Below are 16469 nucleotides of genomic sequence, written 5' to 3'. Positions count from 1 at the left end.
AATTTACAGGGAGTTGTACTTATTACTAACCCATCAGAGCAGTTTTTTCCAAGGCCTGTGAAGCAGATGACAGGCATTGGGCTCTCAACCAAGAAATTTGAAGAGGGCTAGCATCTGTGTGTGCTTTCTTGTTTGTTTTTGTCTAGTTGTGTTCAAAAAACTATAACCGTTTTTGGGTCCTTAACAATGAGATGTCCTTTCTCAGTGTTGAGATTTATGATATTTGAATAGTCAATAAATCAAGTTAAATCAAGGTATAGAAAAAATTAATTTTTAGAAATTATTTACAATATCAAGTAGCTTTGGATATGAGTGAGATTATTTGAGGATGTGGTAGGAAAACGGTGCATTATCTTTAATTTACAAATAGGTAATTCCAGTCTTTATCTGGCCAAATAAATTTCTCATTTGTCTTCATTTCTCAGTGAAATGGCAATTCATTTTTATTATTTAAAGGACACTGTCAAGATTGGTTTACCATTTCTCCCCCCGCCTTAAATTTTGTAGAAATTCCTTCCATTTAAAAACGTATTAAAATATCACAGTACAATAGAATTAACATACTTTGGACAGACAAAGCTAAAAAAGATGAAAAAAAACTGGGCACATGTAATGCTTAATGTGAGTTTTTTCAAAACGTTTTATTTCTGTTTTTTTAAAAGTGATGGATGATATGAAGAGGACAGAAGGAAAAAGGGAATAGATTTTATTTTTTCTCCATTTAAAGATAATGAACATGGACACTTTTTTAAACTCTAATACGTCAGTTAAGAGATGGGCGGTGGGAGTTGATGCACTGATGTTTCACCACCAAAGTGGCAAAGCTGGGTAATCAGAAAGTACCTTTTGATAATCAGTGCCCAAACCCTGTACTGTAATCTTTAATGTTACAGAATGTTTTTTGGTTCTAAGTGTTGAATACTCATATCAGGTTTTAAGGTCCTGATTTAAGGTTGAAGTTTGCAGTATCGTACAACTGTGTGAACACTGACATTCAACTTCCTTTGCCTATATAAAGGTAGAATGAATAGGTGATATATAGTATTTTCTCCTTATGAAATTGACTTTGTTTTCAAACTAAAAACTTTAAGAAATTTCAGTGACATTTTAGATTAAGCTGTTAGAAACCCATATGAATACATTAATTTTTTTAACGAAGTACTGTATACAATAGCTTAAATCTTGCTTTGTTCCTTGTTAATATTTTTTGCTAATGTTTAAATGTGCAGTTTCAGCTAAACATTCTTTGAACTATATAGCTTTCATTGTGGCTATCTTAAATTGATTTGAAAAAACAAATTACAATGAAGAGAAAATAAGACTGATATTAGAAATGCATTAACAAATTTAGTCATAGTCCCACTTACTGTGCCATTTTGTGGTTGCTGACTTTCCTTCTGAGTCCTCCCTTTGTGCCAGAACTATACTGCAGGATCTCAGCTGCATTTAAAAATAAAATTGAGTTTCTAGCCTGTATAGTTACAAAGAAAACTTTAAAAACATTAATGGAGTGTAAAACAATGAAGTGATATCTGCCTGAGTTGTAAGACTGTCTGAAACAGTAATTCTAACACAGGAGTAAATGGCCTCGTTCATATCCATGAGTGTTAATGCTGAAACTTAATGTCGTTAAATGTCAGAACTTTTTAAACTGCTAATAACTTTAACAAGTAATAAACACGAAATAGTCATCTGTTTTGTTTTTATTTATTTTGGGTAGCACCTTAAGTTGCTATACAAACACAAATGTTGTTATGGTCCCTGCCCCTAAAAGCACAACCTTTGACAACCTTCTATGCATCCAAAAGTTCTGTCATAATTGCTAGTTTCTTCACAACAACATTCATTATGCAGCTATAAGTTATCGGTACAAAGTTTCTGCAGGATATTGAACATAAAAATGTAGGGTGTAGTGTAAATTTTAATTATAATATCAAACTAAACATGTAATGTATTGATTATATTATTCATATTCACATTTAACTCCATTTAGAACCTCCTTTGCTTTATGTGAAGCTGCCACAGAATTTCTAGTCTGCTGCAAAATCCTTTCCATAGAATTTAGGTCAAGTTCGCCATGAAGTACACTGGAGGGGATTCTTGACTATAATATGCAACAGTGTTTGTTTGAAAGGTGGATAGTCCTCCTTCAATGTTCTTATTTTCTCATTGCTTTTATTTTTCAGAAAATTCTTCCAGGAGGGAACACATCTTTTGATGTAGTTTTCCTTGCAAGAGTAGTTGGGAATGTAGAGAACACTTTATTTATTAACACTTCTAATCATGGGGTATTTACTTACCAGGTAAGAGAAGAAATGTGAGAATAATCTTTTTAACATTCTTAAAATAGATAACCATATAGGTTTGTGAATATCTTTTGTGACTGTTTAGTGGTAGGTATAAAAAGTGTTGTTTAGCCATCTAAAGAGGTGCCAAGATATGGAGAAAAGTGCCACAGAATTTGTTGCCTGAGTGTGAGCATTAATACCTATAAACACCATTATGCTCACAAATTGCTATATGTAAATACCCCTATCAAAACCTAATACTGAGCATCCTGTCTGAAAAGTTTCCTGAAGACAAAGATATACAGTAGCTTACCCATTGTTATCACAAGTTTGTATCTGTTCCTGATTGGGGCAACTTTTTAATAGAATGCTTTCCTTTGGTGTTGTGCTGAAAGCTAACAAATTAAGGGCAAGAATCTGACCCCCTAACTCATTTTGTGGATGCTGTTCAGTGAGAATAAGGGTATCTGAATCAGATATTAAATAACTTCACATATAAGGGGAGCTATTGTTTGTATATTCTGTATGTACTAGGGAGTGACGAAGGTTCCTCCATATATAATGTGGATGTCTTACTGTTAAGTTAGGAGGATGAATTATTCAAAAGTCTGGCAATGTGATAGAGATGTCAACTTCTAGGTCACTTGTAAGTTGATTCAAATCACTAGTAAATTAAGTATTTGCCATTAGTAAATCTACCAGTACTGTTAGGCATATGAGAAATGAGTGGGAAAGAGAAATGGTGGTGGGCAAGTAGATTCTGGAACCAGGTTACTAAGCCAGTTTTTGAAAATCTGTACTGAATTCCCTAACAATATGGTTTCTTTTTTTTAAAAAAAGTAACTGCAGAAGTTATACACCAGTAATTTTGTTGTTGTTTACTAGATGCCCAATGGGCCAATTTAATGTAATAATTCATATGCAGACTTTAAAGTTTGGTTCTAGTCTGAAGTCGCACAGTAAAAAATGAGAGAGAGAAGAACAAAGCTGGCAAGGTGGACGTAGGTTAAAATGCTCAGTGTATTTTCTTATAGTACTAGAGCAGGGGTCTCAAACTCGATTTACCTTAGGGCCAGTGCCAGTCCTCAAATCATCGCAGCAGGCCAGTGTCATTCATGCCGCCCAGAACCCGCCCCCCCCCAACTCTGCCCCCCACCTGCCTAAGGCTCTGGGAGGGAGTTTGGGTGGGGGAGGAGGTCTGGGGTAGAGGATTGGGGTGCAGGGTCTGGGAGGGAGTTTAGGTGCAGAAGGGGTAAGAGGTTGGGCTTTGAGAGGGAGTTTGGGTGGGGGAGGGGGTCTGCGGTGCAGGCTCTGGGATGGAGTTTGGGTGCTGGGTGCAGGCTCTGGTTGGGGCAGGAGGAGGGGGTGGGGTTACAGGCTCTGGGAGGGAGTTTGGGGCTGAGAGGTGTGTGCAGATCTGGGAGGGAGTTTGTGGGCGGGAGGGGTTGGGGGTGCAGGCTCTGGGAGGCGTCGGGGGGTGTGGCAGTTAACTGGGGCTCCAAGGCGGGGCAGGCCAGGGGCCCTCCCCATGCTTCTGCCCCCTGCAGCTTCCCATTGGCCGCAGGGGTGCTCGGGGCGGGGGCAGCGTGCGGAAGCACAGCCCCGCCCCAGGGCCACAGGGAGGGGCTGACAGCCATGTGGAGCAAGTGCACAGGAAGCCGCTCAGCTCTGCTGTGTTGCCAGTGATGGGCGGGGACCCAGGCCATTTTAAATTGCTCAGGGGTTGGGGGAGCACCAAGGAGCAGCAGGTGGGGCCAAGGCAGAGACCTGGCCCCAAAATTGCTGGAGGCCCGCGGGCCACATTGGAGAGGTTCTCAGGCCGCAGATGGGGGCCAGGAGTTTGAGACCCCTGTACAAGAGCAAGGGAGGATTCAGTGAAATTGAAATTTAGAAATTTTAAAACTGATTAAAGGACATTTTTATTCACCACACAATTAACTTGTGGAACTCATTGCCACTAAATATAATTCAAGTGAAGGATAATTTACAAAAAGAATTAGCTGTGTGGATAATAAGAACATTTTCTGCTAAAATGGATAGGGTAGAAAAATATAGAGAAATACTCATGTTTCTGCATCTAAGCCTGCTGCTCAGGTACAATGACCACGTGTGATATTAGAACCTATATAGAACAGAGAGGAAGTTTAGTTGTTTAGGAAGAAATTACAGCTATTCTGTAACTGTCCCTTATGAGATGTCTTTCACCTTTGTGAAACATCTGGTACCGGCCACTCAGAAAAGATATCGGACCAGAGAGATCAACAATCTGACCTGGCTTTCGTCACACTCTATGTTCCGTGTTTGTGTGTCAGTAGTTAGCAGAGGTGACGGGTATAGAAATCATACTCTTGGTTGTACACTGAGCCAACTTGATCTGAAATAAACATGGATTTCCATGATGCCTTTTTAAAATTAATTTTCAGAGTTAGAGCACACTTTAAATTGATGGCATTTATTTGAAAAATTGCCGAGTCCATTCCCTAAAATTGACACATTTTTTAGATACAGTACTAGTTGCAGAAACTAAGACTCTTTTTTTCCTCTGGTTTGAAACAGGTGTTTGGTGTTGGAGTCCCGAACCCTTATCGGTTGCGCCCTTTTATTGGGGCAAGAGTTCCTGTAAATAGCAGTTTTTCTCCTATAATAAATATACACAATCCCCACAGTGAACCTTTGCAGGTGAGCATCAGGTGCCAGCTTCATGTGTGTGTTTATTTTTTACAGTGTTCACTGAAATTTGTTCAATATTTGCTTTGTTGAAATTGTATAAAAATTACAAAGTGTTTTGTTTCAGAATGCTTCCCCTCCCTCCCCCCACTTTTCAAAACTTCTTTTCTGGTATTTTGAGCACTAATGTGCCCTGTTTAAAATGCACTAAAGGAGAAAAACACTCATAACTGATTTGATGACTTGATTGTCTAATTTAATATTTTGAGAAGCTGTGTTCAAAGAATTGTACAGAATTACAAATAAACAGGTATGTAAATTTAGGGCCGAATCTTGCAAATTATAAGCACTTGCATAACTTTACACGCAAGTCCCACTAGAATAATTGGGATTGCTCACAGGCAGAAAATTGAATAGAAGTTTGCATGATTTGGGTTTCTTATGTGAAACTACTCTCTAAAGAAAAAAGAACAGGAGTACTTGTCGCACCTTAGAGACAAATTTTTTTGAGCATAAGCTTTCGTGGGCGACAGCCTACTTCATTGGATGCATGCAGTGGAAAATACAGTAGCATGATTTTATATACACAGAGAACATGAAACAATGGGTGTTACCATGCGCACTATAACAAGAGTGATCAGTTAAGGTGAGCTATTACCAGCAGGACAGCGGGCGGGGGAAGCCATCAGGAACAGTATCCCCGATAATGTCACGGCAAACCTGGTGGCTGAACTTTGTGACTTTGTCCTCACCCATAACTATTTCACATTTGGGGATAATGTATACATTCAAATCAGCGGCACTGCTATGGGTACCCGCATGGCCCCACAGTATGCCAATATTTTTATGGTTGACTTAGAACAACACTTCCTCAACTCTCGTCCCCTAACGCCCCTACTCTACTTGGGCTACATTGATGACATCTTCATCATCTGGACCCATGGAAAAGAAGCCCTTGAGGAATTCCATCATGATTTCAACAATTTCCATCCCACAATCAACCTCAGCCTGGTCCAGTCCACATAAGAGATCCACTTCCTGGACACTACAGTGCTAATAAGTGATGGTCACATAAATACCACCCTATACTGGAAACCTACTGACCGCTATTCCTACCTACATGCCTCCAGCTTTCATCCAGACCACACCACATGATCCATTGTCTACAGCCAAGCTCTACGACACAACCGCATTTGCTCCAACCCCTCAGACAGAGACCAACACCTACAAGATCTCTATCAAGCATTCTTACAACTACAGTACCCACCTGCTGAAGTGAAGAAACAGATTGACAGAGCCAGAAGAGTATCCAGAGGTCACCTACTACAGGACACGCCCAACAAAGAAAATAACAGAACGCCACTAGCCGTCACATTCAGCCCCCAACTATAACCTCTCCAGCGCATCATCAAGGATCTACAACCTATCCTGAAGGACGACCCATCACTCTTACAGATCTTCGGAGACAGACCAGTCCTTGCTTACAGACAGCCCCACAACTTGAAGCAAATACTCACCAGCAACCACACACCATACAACAGAACCACTAACCCAGGAACCTATCCTTGCAACAAAGCCCGTTGCCAACTGTGTCCACATATCTATTCAGGGGACATCATCATAGGGCCTAATCACATCAGCCACACTATCAGAGGCTTGTTCACCTGCACATCTACCAATGTGATATATGCCATCATGTGCCAGCAATGCCCCTCTGCCATGTACATTGATCAAACTGGACAGTCTCTACGTAAAAAAATAAATGGACACGTATCAGACGTCAAGAATTATAACATTCAAAAACCAGTCGGAGAACACTTCAGTCTCTCTGGTCACTCGATTACAGATCTAAAAGTCACAATATTACAACAAAAAAACTTCAATGAGGGACTGCTGAATTGGAATTAATTTGCAAACTGGACACCATTAAATTAGGCTTGAATAAAGTCTGGGAGTGGATGTGTGTCACGGTTCCTTCCCCACTCTGAATTCTAGGGTGCAGATGTGGGGACCTGCATGAAAGATCCCCTACGCTTATTCTTACCAGCTTAGGTTAAAAACTTCCCCAATGTACAAACTTTGCCTTGTCCTTGAACCGTATGCTGCCACCACCAAGCGTTTTAAACAAAGAACAGGGAAAGAGTCCACTTGGAGACATCTTCCCCCAAAATATCCCCCCAAGCCCTACACCCCCTTTCTTGGGGAAGGCTTGATAAGAATCCTCACCAATTAGTACAGGTGAACACAGACCCAAACCCTTGGATCTTAAGAACCAATGAAAAATCAATCAGGTTCTTAAAAGAAGAATTTTAATTAAAGAAAAGGTAAAAGAATCAGCTCTGTAAAATCAGGATTACAGGGTAATCAGATTCAAAACATAAGAGAATCCCTCTAGGCAAAACCTTAAGTTACAAAAAGACACAAATCAGGAAGATGCATTCCATCGAGTACAGCTTATTTTACCAGCCATTAAACAAAAGGAAATCTAATGCATTTCTAGCTAGATTACTTACTAACTTAACAGGAGTTGTAAGTCTGCATTCCTGATCTGTTGCTGGCAAAAGCATCACACAGACAGACCAACCCTTTGTTCCCCCTCTTCCCCCCCTTGATTTGAAAGTATCTTGTCCTCTCATTGGTCATTTTGGGTCAGGTGCCAGTTAGGTTACCATAGCTTCTTAACCCTTTACAGGTGAAAGGGTTTTGCCTCTGGCCAGGAGGGATTTTATAGCACCATATACAGAAAGATGGTTACCCTTCCCTTTATATTTATGACAATGTGTCATTACACAAAGTAAAACTATTTCCACATGTTTATTTTTCCCTCTTACTGTTCCTCACACGTTCTTGTCGACTGCTGGAAATGGCCCACCTTGATTATCACTACAAACGGTTCCCCCTCTCCCCCCCCCCCCCCCCCGCTCTCCTGCTGGTAATAGCTCACCTTAACTGATCACTCTCATTATAGTGTGCATGGTAACACCCGTTGTTTCGTGTTCTCTGTGTATGTAAAATTGCCCTATTGTATTTTCCACTGCATGCATCCAATGGAGTGGGCTGTCGCCCATGAAAGCTTATGCTCAAATAAATTTGTTCGTCTCTAAGGTGCCACAAGTCCTCCTGTTCTTTTTGCGGATACAGACTAACACGGCTGCTATTCTGATACTCTCTAAAGAGGAAATTAAAAAGTAGAAAAAGCATGAAATTAGCCAATTTAAAAGCACTTTTCATCATACTCGTGTAAAAAATTAAACTTGACAAGCCACTTTAGAAGTTAGTATATGTGCTTAATCTTTGCCTTCACTGTAAGTAAGGAAAAACATTGATGCAAATAAAATGCAGTATATTTTCAAAGCAGAGAATAAAGGAAACTGACTCATTGTTTGAACACAGACAAGTCACTTAACTTCTCTATGCATGTGTTCTCAACTGTAAAATGGAGTATAATCATTCTTAACCACTTTTGTAAAGTGTTGAAATTTATGGATGAAAAACAGAATGTCAATTCTAAAAACAATAAAAAAGAAAGGGAAAAAGTTTCCTTAAAAATCACTGTTTTATTTGGCAAAGACTGTCAAAAGCATTGAAAGACTGTTGTACACAATAACTAAAATGAAATTTATTTTCCTCTACTGAAGTTTAAAAAAAAAAAATTTACCTTGTTCTAAACTACCTCATTGTATGGATGGCTTTTTTTTAAATTTACAGAAATATCTTCTGAGGGCAAAAGTATTTTAACATTCAGACATAGTTAATGTTGGAAGCAGTAGCTGTGTCGTCTTAGAAAAGAAAACAAATCTTCCACTGATGGGATTTCTGTAAATGTGACACCTTATGCTCTACAAATTCTGACATACATAGATGTAGAAGGTGCCTGTTTCCTGAAGCTTAATACTGTGATTAACTGAAATCAGCAAAATCTAATTAATTAAAATTGGAATAGATCCAGGGGTGAAAGTAAAATTGAAAACTTACTAGTACGGGGGGCCCCCAGAAGGGGTGGGGCCTTGGGAAGAAGGGGCAGGGCTGAGGTGGTCAGCGTCCCAGCCAGCCCTTACATACTGCCTGGCCTGGGGCTTCAGCGGCAATTTAAAGGGCCTGGGTCTCCGGCTGTTGCTACCGCAGCAGCAGTCGGAGCCCCAGTCCCTTTTAAATCGCTGGCCCCTGGCCAGCTGCTCCTTTTGCTCCCCCCCACACACACACACACTCCCTATAGGCAGCCTGGGGAGGGGCAAAGGTAGCAGCAAAGATAAAGTGCTGCCGCAGCAGCGCTTTAAGCAGGGTCCTTTGCCGTGGCTGTGCTTTTAACATGGCTGCCCTTTTTGCACTCCACCGTTGGTGGCCCTGCTGCTAGGGACCCAGCAGGGCCGCCGGCGGGGGGAGCAAAAGTGGCAGCACTTTAAAGGAAGGCAGTAGGGGCCGGTACCGGCAGCCACTTTTTACCGGTACACCGTACCGGTCCGTATCGCCTTACTTTCACCCCGAGTAGATCCAACAGACTGTGCTCTTGTGCCTTTGCTGGTCCATTACACTATAGATTATAATTTCACATAACTAATGAAAGCTCTTTTAATGTTTGGTTTTTGTCATAGGTGGTAGAAATGTATTCAAGTGGAGGTGATCTCCACCTAGAGCTTCCAACAGGTCAACAAGGGGGTACAAAAAAACTGTGGGTGAGTGGTCATACATTTTCTAACCGGTTCTGTATTCATTTTGGTCTGGTGATTTTTGTTCTTGTTCAGCAACCATTTAAAAAGTAGATAAGCATACATATGACTATTATTAAATTGAAGTCAGTGGGAGCTGGATCAGGTTCTTATTTATTACAGGTGTCTATTCATGTTATATATTTTTCTGAAATGGGAAAAATAGAAAAATATACAGTGATTCATGTTGGGGTCATGATGCCACTTGAACATTGTCATGTATAGGATGTCAAATTATGCATATGACTGTTTCAGGGAAAAAGATTCCCAAACAAGAACTTCCAAATGTACATCCTTAGTTTATGCATCCATGGGTGAAGGGGTGTACTGTCACCATTCTAGTTCTGGGCTTGATTAATTTCAAAAATACCTTTTCTAGAGGTGTACTCTACTTCCAGTTTGAGATGAGTGGTGCCCTTTTGAAGGAGGGACTGACGAAGGCTTCACTCAGACTTTTATCCTTCAGTAGGAAGTTCTATAAAGAAACGAAAATACATTTCAGCAGTTTAAAGCTGTATCTTTAAGATACAAAATGCAACATGTTAGAAATGTATGATTGCAGTGCACAGAGTTTATGGTTATTAAACAATGTATAAATCACCTTAGAATTCTCTTTACTATGGCTGACAACCTTTATTATTAAAGGAGAAACATTTCTTCATTGTCTGAGAGAAAAACCTGCATGTTGTGTTGAATAAAAGCAAACACCTATATTTGGTTATGATGGAAATATAAGTCTATTGTATGTTGCTTTTGTATTAGACTCTGTATTCAAGTGATTATTTGTGCTATTAAAATTCTCCTCTTAAATATAAACTCCATCCAGTGTGAATACAACAGAATTCCACAGTTATGTCTGTATCTTTTTCTGATAAGGGTTGAAAAATTCTTCTGGCCCCTTCCCAGAGTCCCGAGAGAAACTCTGTTGCAAGGCAACCTAACAGAAGAGGGTTGAGAGTGACCTCTTCCTAAAAGGCACCACTTTCAGTCCCGCAGTAGCATTGCTAGAGACCAGCATGTGGCACGCTTTTCCTCGGGCCAAACATGCTGACACAGAAATCTTAATGTATCTTTGTACTGTGTTGTCGGTAGATTGCTAACTAGCCCTTCTTTCCTTTTTTATAAATATGCCATTATAATCCACCCCAATATACTGCTAATTCTTTTTAGAGCATTGTCTACTCATAAAAATGACACCAAATATTCTGCATTTTTTTAACAATGTAATGTGTTCGATGTTGCAGCCTTATTGGAGCTACAGTATTCTTATTTATGTCTGTGATTATTTCAAAAGGAAATTCCCCCCTATGAAACAAAGGGAGTGATGAGAGCCAGCTTTTCTTCAAGAGAAGCAGATAATCATACAGCCTTCATTAGAATAAAGACAAATGCCTCAGACAACACAAAATTTATCATTCTTCCTGTTGAAGTAGAGGTTACAACAGGTTTGTGGGAAAATGCAATATTTAAAATACTCAGTTTATATTGCTATACTAGAATAAGAAAATATTAATGGTTTTCCTTTTCTTTTTTGTAAAGCTCCAGGAATCTATTCATCAACAGAAATGCTAGATTTTGGTACACTACGAACACAAGGTAAATTATACTTAGGATTTCTCATTCTAGGTTTTAAAAATAAAATCCCATCCCACCCCACCCCCCCCAAAAAAAGGATTGTAAACAATATTCATAGAAAATTCCCAGTTCTGCACTGATGAAAATTATTTGTGGAGGAAAATGGTGAACCCTAAAGATCGTTCGGAGTCTGCTGAGCTTAATTTGTGCTTGTCTTCACAGGTGGGTTTTTTTAAAAATGTAATTAAAGGAAAACGACTTTTTAAATGCCATTTAAAACAGATTTTTTTTCCTCCTAATAATAAATAATCCAAAATGTCATAAAAATAAATACTTAACATGAGATATAGTATAAAACTAAAACCAAAAAAATAACCTGGGGTCTGATTTTCAAAGATGGATGGATGTGATTGCAGATGCCAAGCTCATGTGCAAAAATGTTATCAGTGTATGCAGTGCATGCAAATAACCTGTTAAATATGTGGCCACAAGCAAATAATTTGTATGCACAATTATAATACTGATGGTATCATTGAAAATTAGGCTGGCACAGTTACACACACCTAACTGTAAGAACTAGCTCCATACAGTTTATTTCTTTAACTTTTGAGTGAGGGTTTTGTTTTTTAGGTGACTTAAGAGTTTTGCAACATTGTACACAAATGTTTGAAAACCTCTAAGTTAGAATACATTCTATCTTTTTTTCCATTTGTGCACCCCAAAAATATTTCAAAAGAACATGCAGACCCCTTTGGAAATCTTACATAGTCTGTGGACCCCCAAGGGTCCATGGACTACAGGTTCAAAAACTACTTTTCTAACTTCATTAAATTTGCTGTTCTGACTTGTTGAAATATTGGTCAATTACATGATTATGAAATCTTGGCACAAGTGTTTATATAGTTAGAGATTAAATGTGAACAGAGAATCCGTTAGTCTTCAGTCTGTGCATCAGAGAAAGCAATATTATGCCAGTATTATGAGATGGTAAATACTTGCAACATTGGTAAAAGAAAAAAATTCATCTTTGGTAGATATGAAAAGTGGGTTTTTTTGTTTTTTGGGGTTTTTTTTTGTTTTTTTAGAGTAAGTGACATTGCTTCTGAAATCTTATGTTACTGAGTGATTCTTTCATCTTATATGGAATGATGTCGATGTAATCATTTTATCTGGTGAATATTGGTATAGGAGAGCCACAGTTGCTCATTGTAACATTATTGACCTGCTGAATTCTTTTTGATTTAGAAATCAGAATGATTGAAGTACACAAAATGTACTTAATACATAGAAACATAGTTTTAAAAACGTAACATACTCTTATGAATAACCAGTTTGTGACTAATTGAACTGTTTTTAAAATAAGTTTCATATTGAATAGTGGTCGATTTGTGCAGAAATCTGGTTGGAACAAACTGCTTTTTGTATGATGGATTAAACAGTAGTATGACCTGATAATTAATTTCTTCATTTTTAACAGATATGCCAAAAATTTTAAATCTACATTTATTAAATTCAGGAACAAAGGATGTACCAATTACAGTAAGTTTTATTTCCTTTTAATTTCACAAGTTATGAAAGGAAGAGGACCGTGTCCAAACTTTCATTCATTGACATGATATAGTCCACTAAGTGGTGTTCAAGGTTGAAGTCTAGGAAACCTACTTTCTTTTCCCTGAACTAGTATCCCAAACTTCTATACAGTCCATTGGTTCATTACCAAGATACAGCTTGACATCTTTCTGACATTGACTCTAGAAATTGCAACATGTTTCACTTAATTTCTTATGTTTTTATCTTCATTCTCAGTTCAAACTACCTGCCTAGCTTCTTAGTCGTATTAAAGCAGTACATCCTGAGGTTGCATATATAATGCTTTGACTTCTTGAAGCTTCTCCTCTCACCAGGTAGCAAGCTGCAGTAGGTCTAGCAGGACGGATGATGAAGGGGTTAACTCTCCCATACTCCTGTCCTCTCACCAGCCCCAGTGGAAGCCTCTTGAGCCCTGGGCCCTGTGGGCCCCCCTTCACTCACACTCCATGTGGGAAAAGTAGGCATCAACAGAAGCCTACAGATAAGTCCCAGCCCCTTGAAGCTTTTACACTTCTTAGTTTGCCAACAGCAGCCTCAGCATGAGGGGCAAGTCCCCAGGGCTTTCCATCTTCCTCCCCTTACAGTGTTGTGCTATCCGGAGTTTTGGAATTTATCTGCATTTGCTGTTTTGCCATTGATTGTTGGTCCAGTCTTCATCCTGCCCCTGTCCTACCACCGCTACCCTTCTGTTGCCTAGTTTCTCTCCCTGCCTTCTGTGCTTCCCACTTTCCTTCCCTCTCTCCCTCTGCTGTTTCGTCCATCTCTCCCCAATCTTTTAACCCTACAATCACACCTCTTCCCACCACTTTCCATCCCCGTTTGAACCCCCAGAGGGCCCCTGTAAATAACTAATACAAAGTCTAATACCAAAGCTAAAAGCATAAATCCATCAAGATCTGCATGTAATATTCTTTGCAATCACATTTTGTTCTCATAACTTTTATCATCACCTTCACCCCCTCTCTGCCTTCTTTTTCTTTTTCCCTTTTGAATTGTCCCTGTTTGTTTTTGTGGGGGCAGGAACTGTTACTTTTGTGGTCTGTAAAGTAACTAGCACACTTCATGAATGCAATATACATTATTTTGCTAGTGGTACTGGTTGCTTGAATCTAAATATGGTGCTGAGTCACTACCTTCTTCATGCATCTCCAGAAAAGGTCCATCTATTTGTTGAGGTTGTGGTATCTGCATAAGTGTAGCTTTATATCTTGTTCTTGAGCATTAGGAAACTATTTGATTATTTGAATGTCAAAATCTTACTAAAAACTTGTCATTGGTTATTTTTTGTCTGTTTATGTTCTAGAATGAACACTTAACAGTTCTGTAGCTTGATAAAATTCTTTATTAAACCCATTTGGTTGCTAGAACAGAACTTTGCTCCTATTGGCACAGCAGATACTAGTACAGACATGCGGCTTTCCCTGCATAAATACTTGGAAAGTTGTGCTATTTAGTAGGGGGAGTTTTGTGCATGTGGGGAGAGCAGCATACGGAAGCTGAGATCCATCATAGGAATATGAGAGCACAATATACTACCAAGTTATATAACCCTTATCACTTGCCCAGTGCTTCATAGAGAAATAACTATTTTTCTCCTTTCCAGTCTGTATGAGAAGTAGCTTGATTCATCTATAGGTGTTTTTGGTTTTTGTTTGTGTATGTTTATTATTTGGGGCGGGGGTGAGAGACAAAATTGAGGGGAAGCTAAGTTAAAGAAATGCTTTCTTAAAAGTTAGCCATTCTGGGCATTATGTCATAAGGTTTCAGTTTCTGTGAAAGTTGGCAAGTTTATGTCTGCCTCTGGGTTGAGGATTCAGTCCAGGGTTTAGCTATCTGTTTTGAGTCCAAGATTAACGGAAAGTAGGGGGAAGAAGAAAAGAAGGAATCTTACAGTTCTTTCACCATAACTATACTCTGGCTTCATTGTTCACACTCCCAAGAAGGTATGGGAGGTATAAGTTTTCAAATATGTTGTTACCTATGGATTGGGCACACAGAAAAAGTGAGTGTCATTTAGGTAAGCTGGATCGGTAAATTGGAACATCAGCATGGAGGTCTGAGTGTAGCAGTCCATGGCAGATCCAAATATTGGTGTAGTATGGCTACTTGAAACTTTCCCTTTTTCCTTGTGTGGTGATATGGCAGTTGCTGGTTTATGTAGGCAGGCTGGGCTGATGGCCCAGCATTCATTCTTGGTGAGAGGTCTTCAGCTTTGGTATGTCATTCCTGTGCCCTCCTGTTTGAGTGCAGATTTGGTGACTTTCTAGGAACACTATAAGAAACTTGTTTTCTAAGGTGGTATTTGGATGAGAGTTTTACTTTTGGGGAAAATGAGATTTTGTTTTAGACTTAAGAAGGACTTTGAGGTGGTTGGTTGTTCCTTAATCTCTCTAATTTGACTTAATTTGCTTTTAAATGTTTTAATCCATGTGGAGAATTTGAGAGCTACAAATGAAAACAATTAAGGAATTTTGGACAGCAACAGAATTTAGTAATGCAAAGATTAATTCCTTTCAATGAATTTTAGCCACGAGGTAAGCATTTTGAGGAGGGGACCTACAGAACTTCGGTGCACCTCTGATGTTGAGTACATGTATTTCTAAAATTTCCTACTTTCCTGACAGAAGTACATAAAGAATCTTGTATATAGAATGAACTGTCCTTTAAAATATTTCCAAACTTTAATTGCTGGATATAACTTTATAATGTTTAGCTTTTGCTATTAAGGAACAGATAAAAGTTAGTGTGCCTCATTCAGTTGAATGTGCAAGAGCCATTAAAGACTGTTATCCTTTGCTTTAGGGGAGGTACAAATGGCCATAAAATGTGAGTTCTCTGCTTGTTTACAGCAACTTCAAAGGTTTTTTATTTTGCAACACACATAGTCCTCTCCAGGGAGCTGGTAATATATGTGATTCATGAATAGATCCATCCAAGTCATCTATACTACTCCAGCAAATTTGACAATAAAACCCAGTACCTCTTAATCCAAGGACACAAGTCTCTTCCACTTAACTGAAAGAGACTATTTGTTAGCTGTACGGTAGAACCTCAGAGATATGAGCCCCTGGGGAATGGAGGTTAGTCATAACTCTGAACAAAACATTATGGTTCTTTCAAAAGCTTACATCTGAACATTGACTTAATACAGCTTTGAAACTTTACTATGTAGAAGAGAAATGCTGCTTTCCCTTAATTTTTTTTAGTAGTTTACATTTAAACACAGTTCTGTACTGTTTGTTTTTGGTTTTTGCTTTTGGCTTTTTGTCTCTGCTGCTGCCCGATTGCATACTTCCAGCTCCAAATGAGGTGTGTGATTGACTGGTCAGTTTGTAACTCTGGTGTTTGTAACTCTGAGGTTCTACTGTAGTAGTGTTAGTTGGGCTTGTTGCATCGCAAGCCAGCCACTCAAGGGCATCGGATATTGTTTGGACAGGTCTGATATCTCATCTAGCACAAGGCAGTAATATAGATATGCAAGATTTTAGAAATTGGCTTCTTTAAATGAAGAAAATCCCAGCAACTTTTATTAAATAAAATGGTACTGATATATTCAAGATCCTGAACTACTCTGTTGTATGTCCACTGGGACCTCTACAAATGAGCTGTGGCTAATCACACTGACAGAATGACTTCCTAACCG

At 39.1% G+C, this 16469-nt stretch overlaps 1 protein-coding gene across 2 annotated transcripts in view; it reads left to right on the top strand.

The window, feature by feature from the left end:
* TMEM131 (transmembrane protein 131) overlaps nucleotides 1–16469 on the top strand; it is a 183903-nt gene that overhangs the window by 112824 nt on the left and 54610 nt on the right. For both annotated transcript variants that reach the window (XM_077814779.1, XM_077814774.1), the window contains exons 6-11: nucleotides 2187–2303; nucleotides 4845–4967; nucleotides 9548–9628; nucleotides 10956–11106; nucleotides 11201–11257; nucleotides 12714–12775. In XM_077814779.1, coding sequence (XP_077670905.1) covers nucleotides 2187–2303; nucleotides 4845–4967; nucleotides 9548–9628; nucleotides 10956–11106; nucleotides 11201–11257; nucleotides 12714–12775 — 591 coding nt within the window. The remainder of the gene's footprint in view (nucleotides 1–2186; nucleotides 2304–4844; nucleotides 4968–9547; nucleotides 9629–10955; nucleotides 11107–11200; nucleotides 11258–12713; nucleotides 12776–16469) is intronic.

Source organism: Eretmochelys imbricata, chromosome 1 (assembly GCF_965152235.1).
Source record: "Eretmochelys imbricata isolate rEreImb1 chromosome 1, rEreImb1.hap1, whole genome shotgun sequence".
In the NCBI taxonomy this organism is placed as follows: Eukaryota; Metazoa; Chordata; order Testudines; family Cheloniidae; genus Eretmochelys; species Eretmochelys imbricata.
This window is presented reverse-complemented; position numbering and strand designations above follow the sequence as displayed.